The 14,348-nt window shown below is 44.5% G+C and overlaps 1 protein-coding gene across 4 annotated transcripts in view; it reads left to right on the forward strand.

The window, feature by feature from the left end:
* Positions 1–14,348, forward strand: part of LOC147605877 (prolyl 4-hydroxylase 1) — a 154,932-nt gene that overhangs the window by 26,069 nt on the left and 114,515 nt on the right. The window contains exons 2-5 of one of the 4 annotated variants that reach the window (XM_086792706.1): positions 5,060–5,107; positions 6,292–6,344; positions 8,428–8,493; positions 8,650–8,724. In XM_086792706.1, coding sequence (XP_086648832.1) covers positions 5,060–5,107; positions 6,292–6,344; positions 8,428–8,493; positions 8,650–8,724 — 242 coding nt within the window. The remainder of the gene's footprint in view (positions 1–5,059; positions 5,108–6,291; positions 6,345–8,427; positions 8,494–8,649; positions 8,725–14,348) is intronic. The other 3 variants (XM_086792708.1, XM_086792707.1, XM_086792709.1) reach the window with 3 other exon arrangements.

Below are 14,348 nucleotides of genomic sequence, written 5' to 3' on the forward strand. Positions count from 1 at the left end.
TGCATAAAATAGAGAGAGAGAGAGAGGGAGAAGAGGACACAATATTGGGTTCCAAATACCCTCTCATAGTTGTCACGGTACGAAAATATGATACCGGACGGGAATTTTTGGTACGATATGAAATTTTCGGATACCGTACGATAAAATACGTTTTTTTTTGAAAAACACTTACAAACTATGGAGCTTCAAGCTTGAATGTGAGGGAAGGTTGGTGGGGGGAGGAGTCTAGAGTGCTTGAGGAACGAGAACATGGAGATGTGTCTCTCCCAGTTGGATCTCCCAATTGTCTCCAAAAAAGAACCTGCATGGGTAATGCAATACCAAACGTCTCCTAGTGTAGCGTTTATGACTAAGGGACTGTCCTTGCACAAATACGAGCAGTGCATAGGTTTAGGGACTCCTCTCTAGATCAAAATGGCCATGTCCAAATCTTCTCCCTCGTACATAACTTGAGGATCTGACTGTCTAGCCTACCTATACCAGGGATCTCCAAGTGATGTAGCAAGATTCTCTCATCCTACCAATCAAGTGTACACTTCCAGTCTACCTTGCCAGATTTTTTAGGTCTCTCAACAACCCTATATGGAATACTGAGTGGACACGAAAGTTGTGAAGTATTGCGGGCATTTGGGATCTTTGTTAAGCAGGATTTCTATATTTTTTTTAGCATTTGGAATTTTTTTCTCAAGGTGGGGAAAAATAAATAAAAACAAAAATCGTACCATATATGAAACCGCACGATATCGTACGGTACCGTACCGTATGAACCGTACGGTACAAATGGGTTCGTACTGGTACGAGAAACAACTATGTACCTGTTAGCATATTCATCCCCATATTCTGCCCATGTATTGTGTCCATATTTGATCCCTTTTATGGCCCTTGGTTGTGGATTGGCCACCCCTATTTTTTCCCATGTTTGTGGTATTTTTCCAGTCGGCCATATTATTTGTCCAGACGGCCAAGTCTTGTGCTCCAGTTGGCCAGCCCTTCATGACCTATATATAGGTGGGCTAGCCTCTTCACTTTTGTCATAGCTTGGTCATCTTTTGTATCCCTCACTTATGAGACCTTTATGTCTCTTGCTTGGGATTGCTTTCATTGCAGTATATTCAGCATAGTTGCTTCATCTCTCTCTCTCTCTCTTGCACTTCTCAGATCAGCACACTCTAGTGCTCATCTTGCTTCCGCTCTATGCACTCTTTCCCTCTTCTGGTGGCCTGAAGGTTGGAGATACGGTTGATAGAAGCTTCTGTGTTTTTTACTACCCGAGGATTTTCGGGTGCTGTCCAGCCTCTTAGGGCTGCGTTTTGGTGGGAGGAAGGGACCTACATCAGCATTTTCTGATTTGGATAGTTTTTTATCTTATGAGGTTTGGTCCTATTGGTTGGATCAATGATGACAACTTCAGATTTGGCTCCCGTACCACTTTCTTGTTATTTCCTAGATGAGGCAGACAAGCTGGATGGTGGTAACTTTCAGTCATGGAAGTTGCAGGTTACTTCTATTCTCAGGGAGTATGGTTTGATGGAGTTTCTCTCGTACAAGAATCGGTGCTTGCCGGACCTTGCCTCTGCGCAGGATGTGTGTCGGTGGAGGAAGACTGATGGACAGATCTATGCCTTTCTCCTCTTGAATTGTCAGGATTCGGTTCTTCGACACTTCATCTATGCTCTTGATGATGCTTCTACTTTCTATGTGTGGCAGTTGCTTTGTGACCTGTATGGTGATGCCATTGATCGGCATATGGTTTTTGCTTCTATGCACCCAGTGATCTTGTGGATACTTTTTGGAGATGTTCTTGCAGGGAAGGATAGTGGGCTAGTTTTGCTCACTGCATTTGAGGAGTTTGTTTCTCCTGTTGCCTTGTCTTCAGTTTCTGTGCATCCTTCTCCTTGCCAGGATGATATCTTTGGTAATGTTTTTGAAGAAGATAGTGGGCTATCTTTGCTCACAGCTTCTGAGGGATTTGTCTCCTATTGCTTCGCCTCCGACTCTTTCTTCGACAACCAGTGACCAGGATGTGTTGCTGGTTCCTTTGCCTTCTATGGAGGAGTCTGCTTCTATGCTGTGTGATGCTATTGAGGAGGCTACTACTACTTTAGTTACCACTATTGTGAATGTTCCTATTTCCCTTACTCTGTGTGAGGATTCTAGATTGTTGTCAGGTGTGTCCGTGACCGTGCATGGGGCACAGTGGTACTTCCAAGGCTTGAAGGATTGGGATTTGGATTTGGATTTGGTTGGGCTTGTGGAGTCCCGACATTAGTTTTCAGAGGGGGCAGTTAAGTTCTTACATCTGGCGATGCCGACCTTCAAGGAGGGTGCTATTGTACAGCATTGGGCTACTCTTGGTACAGAGTTGGGACAGATGGACTCTATTTCTTTTGAGGGTATTATCTTCTTGGAGCTATAGGCTTCTAGGGATTTCTGTGGCAATGTGTTTACATTTGCGTTTGGCACCGATATTTGGAGCAGTACGACGCAGCCTACAGGCTTCTAGGGATTTCTGTGGCACTGTGTTTACATTTGGGTTTGACACCGATATTTGGAGCAGTATGACGCAGTCTACATGGTTGTTTTCTTCTAGAGGCGCAGTGTTCCTGCCAGCTGCTTGTGTTACTTTCATAGCTGAGTTGCTGTGGAGATTGCTTGTGGAGCTTTCCTGGTACCTGTTGTTGCTGCATTCTTTTGTCTTTGACAAAGGACGACTTCTTCGGCTTTTTGGAGTTTGTTCAGCATCTGGTGCTAAGAGGGGGTGTTAGCATATTCATCCCCATGTATTGTGTCCATATTTGATCCCTTTTATGGCCCTTGGTTGTGGGTTGGCCACCCCTATTTTTTCCCATTTGTTGGGTATTTTTTCACTCAGCCATATTATTGGTCCAGTTGGCCAAGTCTTGTGCTCTAGTCGGCCAGCCCTTCATGACCTATATATAGGTGGGCTAGCCTCTTCACTTTTGTCATAGCTTGGTCATCTTTTGTATCCCTCACTTATGAGACCTTTATGTCTCTTTCTTGGGATTGCTTTCATTGCAGTATATTCAGCATAGTTGCTTCATCTCTCTCTCTCTCTCTCTCTCTCTCTCTCTCTCTCTCTCTCGTGGAAGGTGGCAGATTATAGGAGAAACAAGGGGGGCGTTGCTGAACAGAGACACCCGACCAGTTTAATCTCTTTCTCTCTCTCTCCCCCTTGCAAACAGTCAGGCGTAGGAGGTGCAGTCGGGTAGAACTCTCTCTCTCTCTCCACATTGAATTCTCTCTCACGCTCTTGTGAAGGGTGCAGCAGGAGATACAAAGGCACACAGGCGACTGGCTGATCCTCTCCTTGAGCACACAGTCGGGCTGCAACATACGTGGGTGGTTTTTCTTTGAAAAAGCTGGTCGGCTGGGCACACAGGACAGAAACGATCTTCTCTCTCTGTCTTTGGCGACAAGTCTGGACTGCACGTGGTAAGACTTTTTGGTGTGAGAAGGTTGGCGGACTTGACCTGTGCGCCTGCTCTATGCGCACTTTTTGGTGTGAGAAGGTTGGCGGACTTGACCTGTGCGCCTGCTCTATGCGCACCCACCTGCACGCCTCTTTGCTGTACTCTGTGCGAAGCCAGTTCTCAGTTCTGCTCCCTTTTCCCACCCACCCTTGCTCAGGCCCCCAAGGCAGCAACTAGTAGGGAAAACATGTCTCAACCCCTGGAGGGAATTTTGAAAATAAAAATACGGTGGGGGTACGGTCCATTTAAAAAATACTTAGAAATAAAAAAATACGGTGGAGGAAGAGGGAGATGATTGAGAGAGTCTAGAGGGGAGAGAGGCTTGAGCCTTGAAGGAGAGCTCAAGGGAGAGGATAGACTTGAGCAATGAGCACTTGTGAGGGGAGGGTTGAGCAATGAGCACTTGTGAGGATGGGGTTAGGGGAGGGGATATTATATAGATAATAGAGTGAGGCTTAAGCAAAGGCTAAAGCCTAAAACAGTCCCAAAAACGCCCAAGAGACGGCTCTCCAAACGGTCAAAAACGGCGCCCAAAATGGTCAAAAAACAGCCCCCAAAAAAGGGCATAAAACGGTTGAATCCTAGCCGATGTACCGCCACCGTATGGAACTGTACCGTACGTATCGATCGTACCGAATTGTACCTCCTGGGCGGTGCACGAACCGGGTGCCACTATGGTTACATCACACTCCCTCTCTTTTCTGCACATACACCATGGAGGTTCATCATCCTCCATAGCTCTCCTCTTGCCAACCCTAAAGATACCACAATCATCAAGGAAAAATCAGCAAGGATGAGTATGGGGTTGGGTTGGACAGCTTTGAGGAGGTTGTAGGCAGCATTGGAGCAGCCCTACAAGGCTCTTGCCAGGGGCTTCCATGTGCATATACCCCGAAAGGGGCCAAAGTGGCTAATTTCCCCATTTTCAGCGGTTGACTGGCTGACCAGAGGAAAGGGTGGGATTGCCTGTAAACAGCCCCCTTAGTCCCTCATTGTATCATTCTCCACTGCAGCCCCTCAGGAGAAACACAGCGTCAGAAGTGCCAGTCAGCATCCAGATTCAGCCCGCAGCAGTAACAAATCCCTTCAGGAAACCAACAAGCCCAGCAAAATACAAGTGTTGGAGTTCACAGAGAAGGTGCAGTAAGCTGCTTGGCTTCCCGGTCGCTCTATGCACAAAGAGCAGAGTGAGGTGTTTAAAGTTGTCAGCTAAGTTTGCTTGTATTTCTTCATTCTTATATTAGTAAAACAAATACTTTGCAAGGGGGAGGCTGTCTCGGCTGTTTGGGACCCAACGCGGTGGTCAAGTGTGGATGAGTGCTCATCTGTATGCTGTCTATTTGATTCACTGCGTAGTTATTGTGTAAAATAAATCACTTTTGCAAGACTCTCTGACATACTGCCTCTGAATGGACATGCAGCATAATGGAGGTAGTGCATCTGCCTGGGGTTTGAATCTCAATACTCCTTGCGTGCATGTTGGTCGGTTAAGTGTGTTACTGTGGTGGGGTAATCTTCCATGAAAGTAACACTAATTGTCATCTAAAATCATGGAAACTGTATTGCAGGGGCTGTCCTTCAATTCATTCTCTTCAGACGACTGGAAGGTACAAATGGTAACACCCTCATCACATTCATATGTGTCACAAACTTGCACACTTGATATCTCACTTTTGAACTCACATGCAATAAATCTGGATAAATTGCGAGATATCATGCTTGCTGCTTGATTGGGGGTTTTAACTTTTTAAAAACCCTAAATATCACGTGTTGAATAAATTTTTTGAAACGGTGATTCTTGTCCTTATAAACTGACCCTATATATGTATGTATGTACACACACACACACACACACACACACACACACACACACACACATTGAAAAATCAATTCTGTAACTATATTTTCTGTATATTTATATCTGAAAATGTATCTATAAATCCCCCTTTTTTCCTCCAAAATCACATTGAAAAACCACCTCGGTAACTATATTTTCTGTATATTTATATCTGAAAATATACCTATAAACCCCCTCATGTTGAATCCATGTGCTATCTTTACATATTTTTTAGTGGATCCTCTGATGCCTTGTGAGACATGTGATATGTTTTTGTAGAGTTTGTTTAGGAGTTCATGCTCTATGGAGAGTTATGTATGCATAGTTCGTGGTGTCTCCTTGCGATCAACTTTCTTGTAAGCTGTCTGTCAGTCTATCATGATGTTTTTTGTTCACAAGAACATTTTCAACATACAGGGTATTTTGCATATAGTTGCATCATTTTCATCCATATGTCGGGGTTGAACATGATGAAAGTATCAGCTTCTTGGCCCATATTGCTCTTCTCCATTTTTTTTTTTCCCCTACTGGCCTTAAGCCCAAGATCCTCCCATATTTACTGAATTTTCACCACCTGAAGGCGCTTAATTATCTGCCCATAGGCAATGCCGCCGAGGAAGCACCAAGGGGGGTTTTGAACCTAGGACCTCTTGGTCCTAGGCAAACACCTTCACCACTTGAGCTAACACCTCATTGGTTGCTCTTCTCCATTTATATTGGCTATGTGAGGGTACTTCACCATCTTGTTTATATGAAGGATGCGTGCGCGCGATAAATATGCGTGTGATTGTTGTCATCATCATGCTTGTAACTATAGTGATGAGTGCATAAAGAGGAGTAGGTTTTCAGTTTCAGGCCTTATAAGATATCTTGATCTTATAAAAAGAGGAGTAGGTTTTCAAGTTTCAGGCCTTATAAGATATCTTGATCTTTAAAAATGACGACTTTCTGGGGTAACACCAGGTGTATTCTCCTGGGAAAATGATGCAGATGCTCGAATATTGCGGCTAGGGCTTGTAAGTTTTCTATTATTGCTTGGTAGATAAATCAAAGATGCAAATTTAGACTTGTATTGCTTGTTAGACAAATCAAAGATGCAAATTTAGACTTGGAAACTGCACTGCACTTTCATGTGTTGAAATCGAACAAATGAAGAACAAAGGGAATGCACGAGACGGGCTGTGTATTTTATATCTTTGTCAACTGGTGTAAATCAGATGTACAATGGTTGACTTCATGATAAAACAATCAATGTGTGATATACTTATGAGGTGGTAATGCAAATATGACGTTCAGTATATTGGGTTACTCCCCCAAAACATACACGTGCGTGCACGCACACAGCTTGCGGCCCCTTTTCTACCTCTCCTTTGCTCCATTCCGTTGTCCTCAAAGTCGGAAGGGTAAGGCAGGCTGCGAGTCACCTTTTTGTGAAAAGAGGCACAACATACATTTTTCCATGAAAGCACATGAGCATCACTTAAGAGCCTTTGTTCTCATTTGGATGTAGCACCAGATAAAGAGTACAGATTCAGATTAAAGGCAGCACTTGAGTCTTGAACCCTAGTGCGCTAATGCTCAATTTTATTTTTAATTTTGAATGATACAGTAATAATAGCTTTTTGCAGACCGGCTATGTGCAGTCTTTACTCTCTTAGATAAGAACTGTGTATTTTTCATGTCACATCTCGGATCTTAGCAGAGTAGGATCACCTTAAGGGCGTTCCCCCAGGAGCAAGACCCAGCCTGAGGAACAGCGGGAACAGTCACCTTTTCCAGATGTTGCGTTAATGCACACAGGATAGGAGTGAGGATTTGAGTCTAGATCCAAGTTCAGCCTTGTATCATGTTTTTTTTCTTCCAAAGGATAGATCCTTCTATTAGCTAAAACAAAATCCGCCAAGAGGTGTAATACAACCCTGTCCATGACAGTAAGAGAATTGGAAAAAATAGAAGTGGGGGCTCCCTCCACGGCTGGTGTGGCCGCTCTCAGAGGGAAACTACATCAGATGGGAAGGGGGAGCCAAACAGGTGGCCTGTAATGCTAGATGACGGTGTCCTTCCTGATGAAGAAGGGTCCTGGGTGCATAAGAATGCTATCCACTGCCTCTGCATGTGCAGTGAGTCCTCTGCCAGGCACTTCAGGCATCCCTGCAAGGTGTGAATGAGATCCATATAGCTGGATTGGTCTTTGTTGGGGGAGTGGACTTGCCTGCAAGTCTTGTTGCAGCGCGCTCACCAAATATGCCAGGTGCCAAGGCTGCAGATGAGCTCTCAGTGCTGGCATGTGCCAGTCTTTGGAGTCCAATGTCGGATGAGGGCTGTGGCTGTTGCAACTTGCCACTAAGATGCTGTGGTGCAAGAGCACGAGAGCTAGTCCTCCTTTGTCATCCTCATAGAAGCCGCACAAAAACTTCACATATTTCTATGTATTACCAAGGCATCAGTCACCTTGTTAGCACTATCAAAGAAAGAGAATTGAAAAAGCTAACCATCGATTGGGGGTAGTGATGAAAAGAGAAGCCACATGCCCCTCCAACCCAGATTGACTGCCTGCAAGATTTTTGAAATTTGAAATAGGCCTCTCATTGTAGAGGTTACACATGCTTAAGTTTGAGCCATGGTGAACAGAAATCAGGCTTTGCAGTAGCAAGCGGGCAGCATACGCTTATTAACCAATAAGATGGATAACTGAGGGCAACCACATGGAGAGAAAAGTTATGCAGCAAAGGGGCCAAGGTGACGGATACAAGCCAGGTGAGGTAAGTAACCAAGAGGGGGGCGGCCACAAGGCAAGACAGGTATGCAGCAAAGGGGTGAAGGTGTGGTAACCAATAGGGTGTATGTGACAGAAAGGCATAAAGAGAAATGCAATTTTGGGTGTTGGGATCTACTTCGAAGGATGAAGCATAATGCAGTCTTTTATAGGCTTTTTTTGTTTTGGCATCCATAACATCCACCCTCCCTTTCTTCTTAAAAGCACCCTGATATGGTCTGCTTTATGGGAATGGGCTTTGTGGCTGGGTTGGCCAAATGTTCATATTAGTGGGCTTTATTGGGTCAAAACATGACGTATAGTGTTTTTTTTCCCTTTTGAAGGTGAAACAGGAAGTGATTAGCTGGTCACCAAGAATCATTCTTTTCCGAAACTTCTTAAGCCCGGAGGTAGTGGCTCAATCTCACAATTTGTGCAGCTTCCACTATTGCCCACAGCTTAGTTTTGAAGCTTTCTTATCCATATAGAGATCTTATGAAGCAATACAGTTTCATCATATCTTCTAAAATCTACTGCTCATCTGATTTTCTGCCGATTTGTTGCAGGAGTGTGATTACCTGATTGCAATTGCTCGGCCCAGATTGGGCAAGTCAACAGTGGTTGATGTAAATACAGGCAAGGCATGTATACTATTTCTACTCTGTACTTTCTTTTGTATGCCTTGCAAAGCTAGAGATTGTGGTAGTTTTTGGCCGACTTTTTTGGCCCTATGTCTGTATGGTCAAACAGTCAAAATTTTTATTTACTAATGCTTTTGTTTAGCTTACCTCTATCATGGGAATTGAATTGGCCATGATTAAAGCTCGAAGAAAAGTAAAAAAGCTCAAGTTGTCTTGCAGTTTTACCTGAGGCTTTCTCTCCCCTGCATGCAGAGATGACATTCTTGACCTGAAGTTGTCTTGCAGTTTTACTGGCAAGTTTTCTTCTTCGAATTGCTTCCTGGCAATAATAGATATCTCGAAATTCTCCTTCAATTAGTAGAAAAAAGGATGTCCACACACACGGCATACTAGAACTCCTTTAGAGGTAAAGTATCGTAGCAAAAAAGAGGGGTCCATGGCTGGCTGCTCTTAGAGGGAGGCTACAGTTTTGGGGGGGGATCTGTTGTAGTGCCAAACAACTCCGACATCCCCTTGCATGAGGAAGGAACCTGGGCTGCATGTGCATAGGAAGGTGGCCCTATGCTGCTGCATCTGCTTTGAGTTGCCTGCCACGCCACCCCGGAGCGTTCCGGTAGATAAAGTGGATGGTCTCTGCTGGTAGGTGAGGGTGCCCTCGATGACCTCTTTACACTGTGGCCGCCAAATGTGCCAGGCTGCGATGCTGTTGATGAGCTTCCACGTTTTGAGTCTCTGGGTTCAAGGTGGTGGTGTTGGGATTGCGGTGACAATGGTGGTAGTGAAATGGGTGAGTTGAAGTGCGGGGCCCTCGCTTGTCTTCTCATAGAGGAGTGCTGGACCGGCCTCTATAGTCCATGTGATGGTCTCCCAAGTGATGGCCTTGATGATGCTGGGAGAAGCCAAAGTGAAGAGGTGCAGAGTTTGCTATCAAATCTGCTGTGCCTTGAGGCAACCCCAAAGGCGGTCTCTAGGAGATCACCACACGCCGCACGGGCTGTAGGAGGCTGGGTGACCAGCAATCCTGGATTTGATGCATGCTCAGATTTGAAGGCATGACATACTCACTTTTGCTTTTCGAAGTTGCCTTAGAGGAGAAGAGAGGGTTCATGAGCATAGAGGAGAGGTGAAGAGAAGTTCGGTGATGGATATATGTGAGCTTGTGATTCCATGTATGCTTGTATGGAATCTGTTTGTACAGGAAGAAGAGTGCGTGTTTGTGTCACCATTTGGCCACCCAATTGGTCCACCCGTGCTTTCTCATCATGTATGTACATTGGACTGGGGGCAGTTGTATATGCCGGGGATTGATGCCACTCATGTGATATTGTGGACTTGGCTTTCCGTTGGGACTTGTGCCTCTGTGTACATGCCCGGAAATGCTTGGTGGATTGGTGTTCCATTGGGTCTGGTACCTTGTGTACTTACCTGGAGCACGTCTATTTTGGTATAGTCTCATGAACGGGGATTGTCCATATCAATGCTGCATTGCATAGCATCTTTATGTGCTTGCTTGCAATTGAAATTGCATGTTGTTTTCATGCTTGCTTGACCAATGTGTAGTTCCGGGTAAGGGGACGCCCACCCACGAACCGTGCGTGTGAAATTGTCTGCTGACATGGTTATGTGGCATGTGACAGGTGGTAAGTATTGGTCATAAACCTAGCCTTAGGAGTTAGCACTAATTCATAAGTGAGTATATACACACTTCATTAAGTTTTGGGCAACCAAAACTCACTTATAAATTATGACCAGCCCAGTGTTCACACACACTGATGTCCTGAGGTAGACATAACCGACTGTCCACCGCCGAGACCTTATCCCCTTTGTACAAAGGAAGTAACCAGCCATGTGTCCACTCTAGCTTGCTCCACAAAGCACCTGCCTACCACCTACACTGGACAACTCACCACCTCACTACTCCTCTCTCTAGAGATTGGCGCCTGCTTCATGAGGGCTGTTGGGCTGCATTTTTTGCACTTTCTGCTTCCCAACTCCATTTCCAGGCTTTCTAAGGTGTTTCTCAAGCTTCCAAGAGTGTTTCCGGATGCTAATCACTCTCCTACATACTCCCAATGACTGAAATTCAGCAAAACAGCTCTCTTTATTGCTGTAATTTCTGGTCGTTTTGCTGAAAACCCTAATTTCAGCCCTCCTTTCTCAAGTTGAACCATAGGGGAAGCTTTCCCGAGGTTCCCTTCATCCTCTTGAAGACTTTTGTCGTGAAGAAATGCGACAAATCGAAGATCTCATCACTCCAAGGACTTCCATCGCGAAGACTTCTAGTGTCATCGACTCTACTTGCAATTGGTAAGCTTTTATGCTTAAATATGGAAGCAAGTACCAGGAGGGAGGAACCGGATTACAAGATCACATACCCTGTGTAGTGTTCTCTTGTTCTACGTGCTCTCTTGCAGATTGTTGCTACCATGTGTTGGTGGAACAATAGAGAGCAGATGGTAAGGAACATGGGCACTTGAGAGGGTAATGTGAGTTGCAAGTCTGCATCGACAACCACTTGTTTGCGATACTGTATTTATATGCATTGGTATGGAAATCTGGTCAGAAATGCCCATGACACTGTACTTGATTCTCCCAAGATCAATATACTTTATTTGAGGGAGGGGTCGGCCGTTCCGGCTCATTGTGTGTCTCTTGTCAATTCAGCAAATTACTTCTTGTATTTGAGCAAGTGTCCATCAAATCTTAGTGTATTTAAGTGTATTGATTAGCATTGTGTTCAACCAAGTTACATTGGTATCAGAGCATACGGTTCTCTTTCACTTCTATTGTGAGAGACGATCACTGTGAACACTAGCTATATCTACACTTAGAACATTATGGACAGCCATAGAGTGACTGTTAGAGATGCTAACACAAGAGGCAGGGACAATGAAATGCATGCCTCCAATGTTTTACAGGATGAGCAAACTCATGTGGTGCACGATAGGAAACATGAATATATAGTACAGCCGTCCCGTGGAAAAGAGAAGATGCAAGAAGAAGAGTCCATAGTCTTGAGGGTTGAACTTACTTGTATGCAGGCTCTTCTCCATGCACAGCAAGAAGAATTAAATCTCTACCACCGCGAGGATCCATTGGTACATGACCGTTTGAAGGCCAAGAAAGCTGAATCTTATATGGATCATGCAATGGCAATGATTGCTCAAGAGTTGCACATGCAACCGAGGGATGCAACACGTGCATACTTGGCTCGTACCGAGGATGTCTATGCAAAAAAGGCAACCATCCCACGTCTTGGAATCCCCACAGGTGCCTGAACAAGAACTTATGTCTCAGAGGATGAATCTCCATGCTAAGGGAGAGGAACAATCAATGACTTCACGCCATGCAGGAATACCTTTTGTAGCCCGTGAAGGATGCAATGTTTATGGTAGTGGTCAAAATGTATGTCAAATGCCATTGCTGGCTGAAAATGTGCATGTATAACACATGCAACATGGGCTGTAATTTTTTGTTGGTGCAGGTATTCCGCGTATCTCTCATGCCACTCATGCCTTTGAGTGTGCTCGTGAGGGAGAAGCTATGGCTGAAAATGTATCAATGCATGTTGAGGGACCAGCCATGCCTCGTGCTCACAGGGCACATGTATCTATGCCTTATGTATCACCTTTTGGTCCTAAAATGATGCCAGTCACAGGGACTGTCCCAATGGACAAACATGGGGGAAAACATGTTGAGATGCAAGCACATGCATCAAAGTCTCGTGACTTCAAAGCTGGGGATAAATCTGTGAAGTTTGACGTATATCATGGGGAATATGATGTATCAAAGGCACTTGCTTTTATTGCCCAGTTTGATATTGCTTTCAGTGATGAGGATTTCACTTAGAAATCCATGATCCGGCATGTAAGCATGTTTATGAAAGGCACTGCTGCCCATTGGTGGCTCACGGAGAAGCTCTCAACGGATCCTGTTAGATCATGGAAAGAGTTCAAGGAGAGGTTCTATGCTTAATTCTTGCCTCCCAATGCATTGAATGAGATAACAATGAAGTGGAATTGGGTGAAGCAAAATGAGGGGGAATCAGTGAATGCATATGTACAAAAGTTTTGGAAAGTGCTTTTGGAGGGGTCTCCATTTATGCATGTCACCGAGGCAGAAAGGAAGAGAAGGTTTCAATCGGGATTGCAACTCGTGTACAAAGCGAGACTACAAATGTATCCTGGTCATACCTTGCATCAAAGTCTCGTGACTTCAAAGCCGGGGACAAATCTGTGAAGTTTGACATATATCATGGGGAATATGATGCATCAAAGGTACTTGCTTTTATTGCCCAGTTTGATATTGCTTTCAGTGATGAGGATTTCACTCAGAAATCCATGATCCGGCATGTAAGCATGTTTATGAAAGGCACTGTTGCCCATTGGTGGCTCACGGAGAAGCTCTCACCGAATCCTGTTAGATCATGGGAAGAGTTCAAGGAGAGGTTCTATGCTCAATTCTTGCCTCCGAATGCATTGAATGAGATAACAATGAAGTGGGATTGGGTGAAGCAAAATGAAGGAGAATCAATGAATGCATATGTACAAAAGTTTTAGAAAGTGCTTTTGGAGGTGTCTCCATTTATGCATGTCACCAAGGCGGAAAGGAAGAGAAGGTTTCAATTGGGATTGCAACCCGTGTACAAAGCAGGACTACAAATGTATACTGGTCATACCTTACACCAACTAATCGCAGCCGCCATTGCCACCAAGCAATTGGAACTCAAATTGAGTCGATCCAATAAGGCTAAACCCTCATTTCAAGGCAAAGAGAGGGCTGTCCAAAACCTGCAAAATAATGGACAGCCACCTGAAAAGGACCAAAACCAAGATAAAAATGGTCCAAAGACTGAAAATAACACTACCAAGAAGCGCCCCTTCAAATTGAGAGACTATGGTCTCACTCCGGACTCCGGAGTAGAAAAAGCAATATATGAGCGTTGGGAAATGCTTTACTTGTGGTAACAGTGAGCATATTGCATGTCCAAACAAGAAGAAGCGTGATAATGCAAATGCATCAAAGCCTAATGTGCATATGGTTCGGGATGTGCAGGGCAACACTTCACATGATAGCAAAGACAGGGTTGTATGTAAAGCTTGGGGACAGCTCAAGGATTAGCCCGCTTTGTTCATGTTTGATGATTGTGCATCTAAGAACTTCATATCTACACAAATGGCAGTTGCTTTGGGTATTGAAGTGGAGGACATGGGTCCTCAAATTGAAGTAGGGGCTGCCTTTGTTGGTAGAGAAGTGCAGGTCATGCCTATTTTTGGCAAGTTGCGCATACACATTCAAGGCTATGTGGATCATGAGGATTTTCTTGTGGCGTCTTTGAATGGCTGTGATGTATTGCTTGGAAAGCCTTGGCACACACGTATTGATCCGTGCAAGGCTTACAAGACCAACAGGATCACCTTCATGCATAAAGGGCGAGAGCATGTAATTGTTGCTGGTGAAGAGGGTGATACTATTCCCCTTGTATCTCATGTACAAATTAAGAAAGTAATGAAAAAGAGTGTTTTTGTGTACTTGTTTTTTGTACGAGATCATGTTGAGGAAAATAATGTACATGTAAACACTCTTAGTAATGATAGGCTGAAATTCTTGCAAGAGCACAATGA

This window comes from Cibotium barometz, chromosome 58, assembly GCF_041138505.1.
Source record: "Cibotium barometz isolate CiBa-2024 chromosome 58, ASM4113850v1, whole genome shotgun sequence".
In the NCBI taxonomy this organism is placed as follows: Eukaryota; Viridiplantae; Streptophyta; class Polypodiopsida; order Cyatheales; family Cibotiaceae; genus Cibotium; species Cibotium barometz.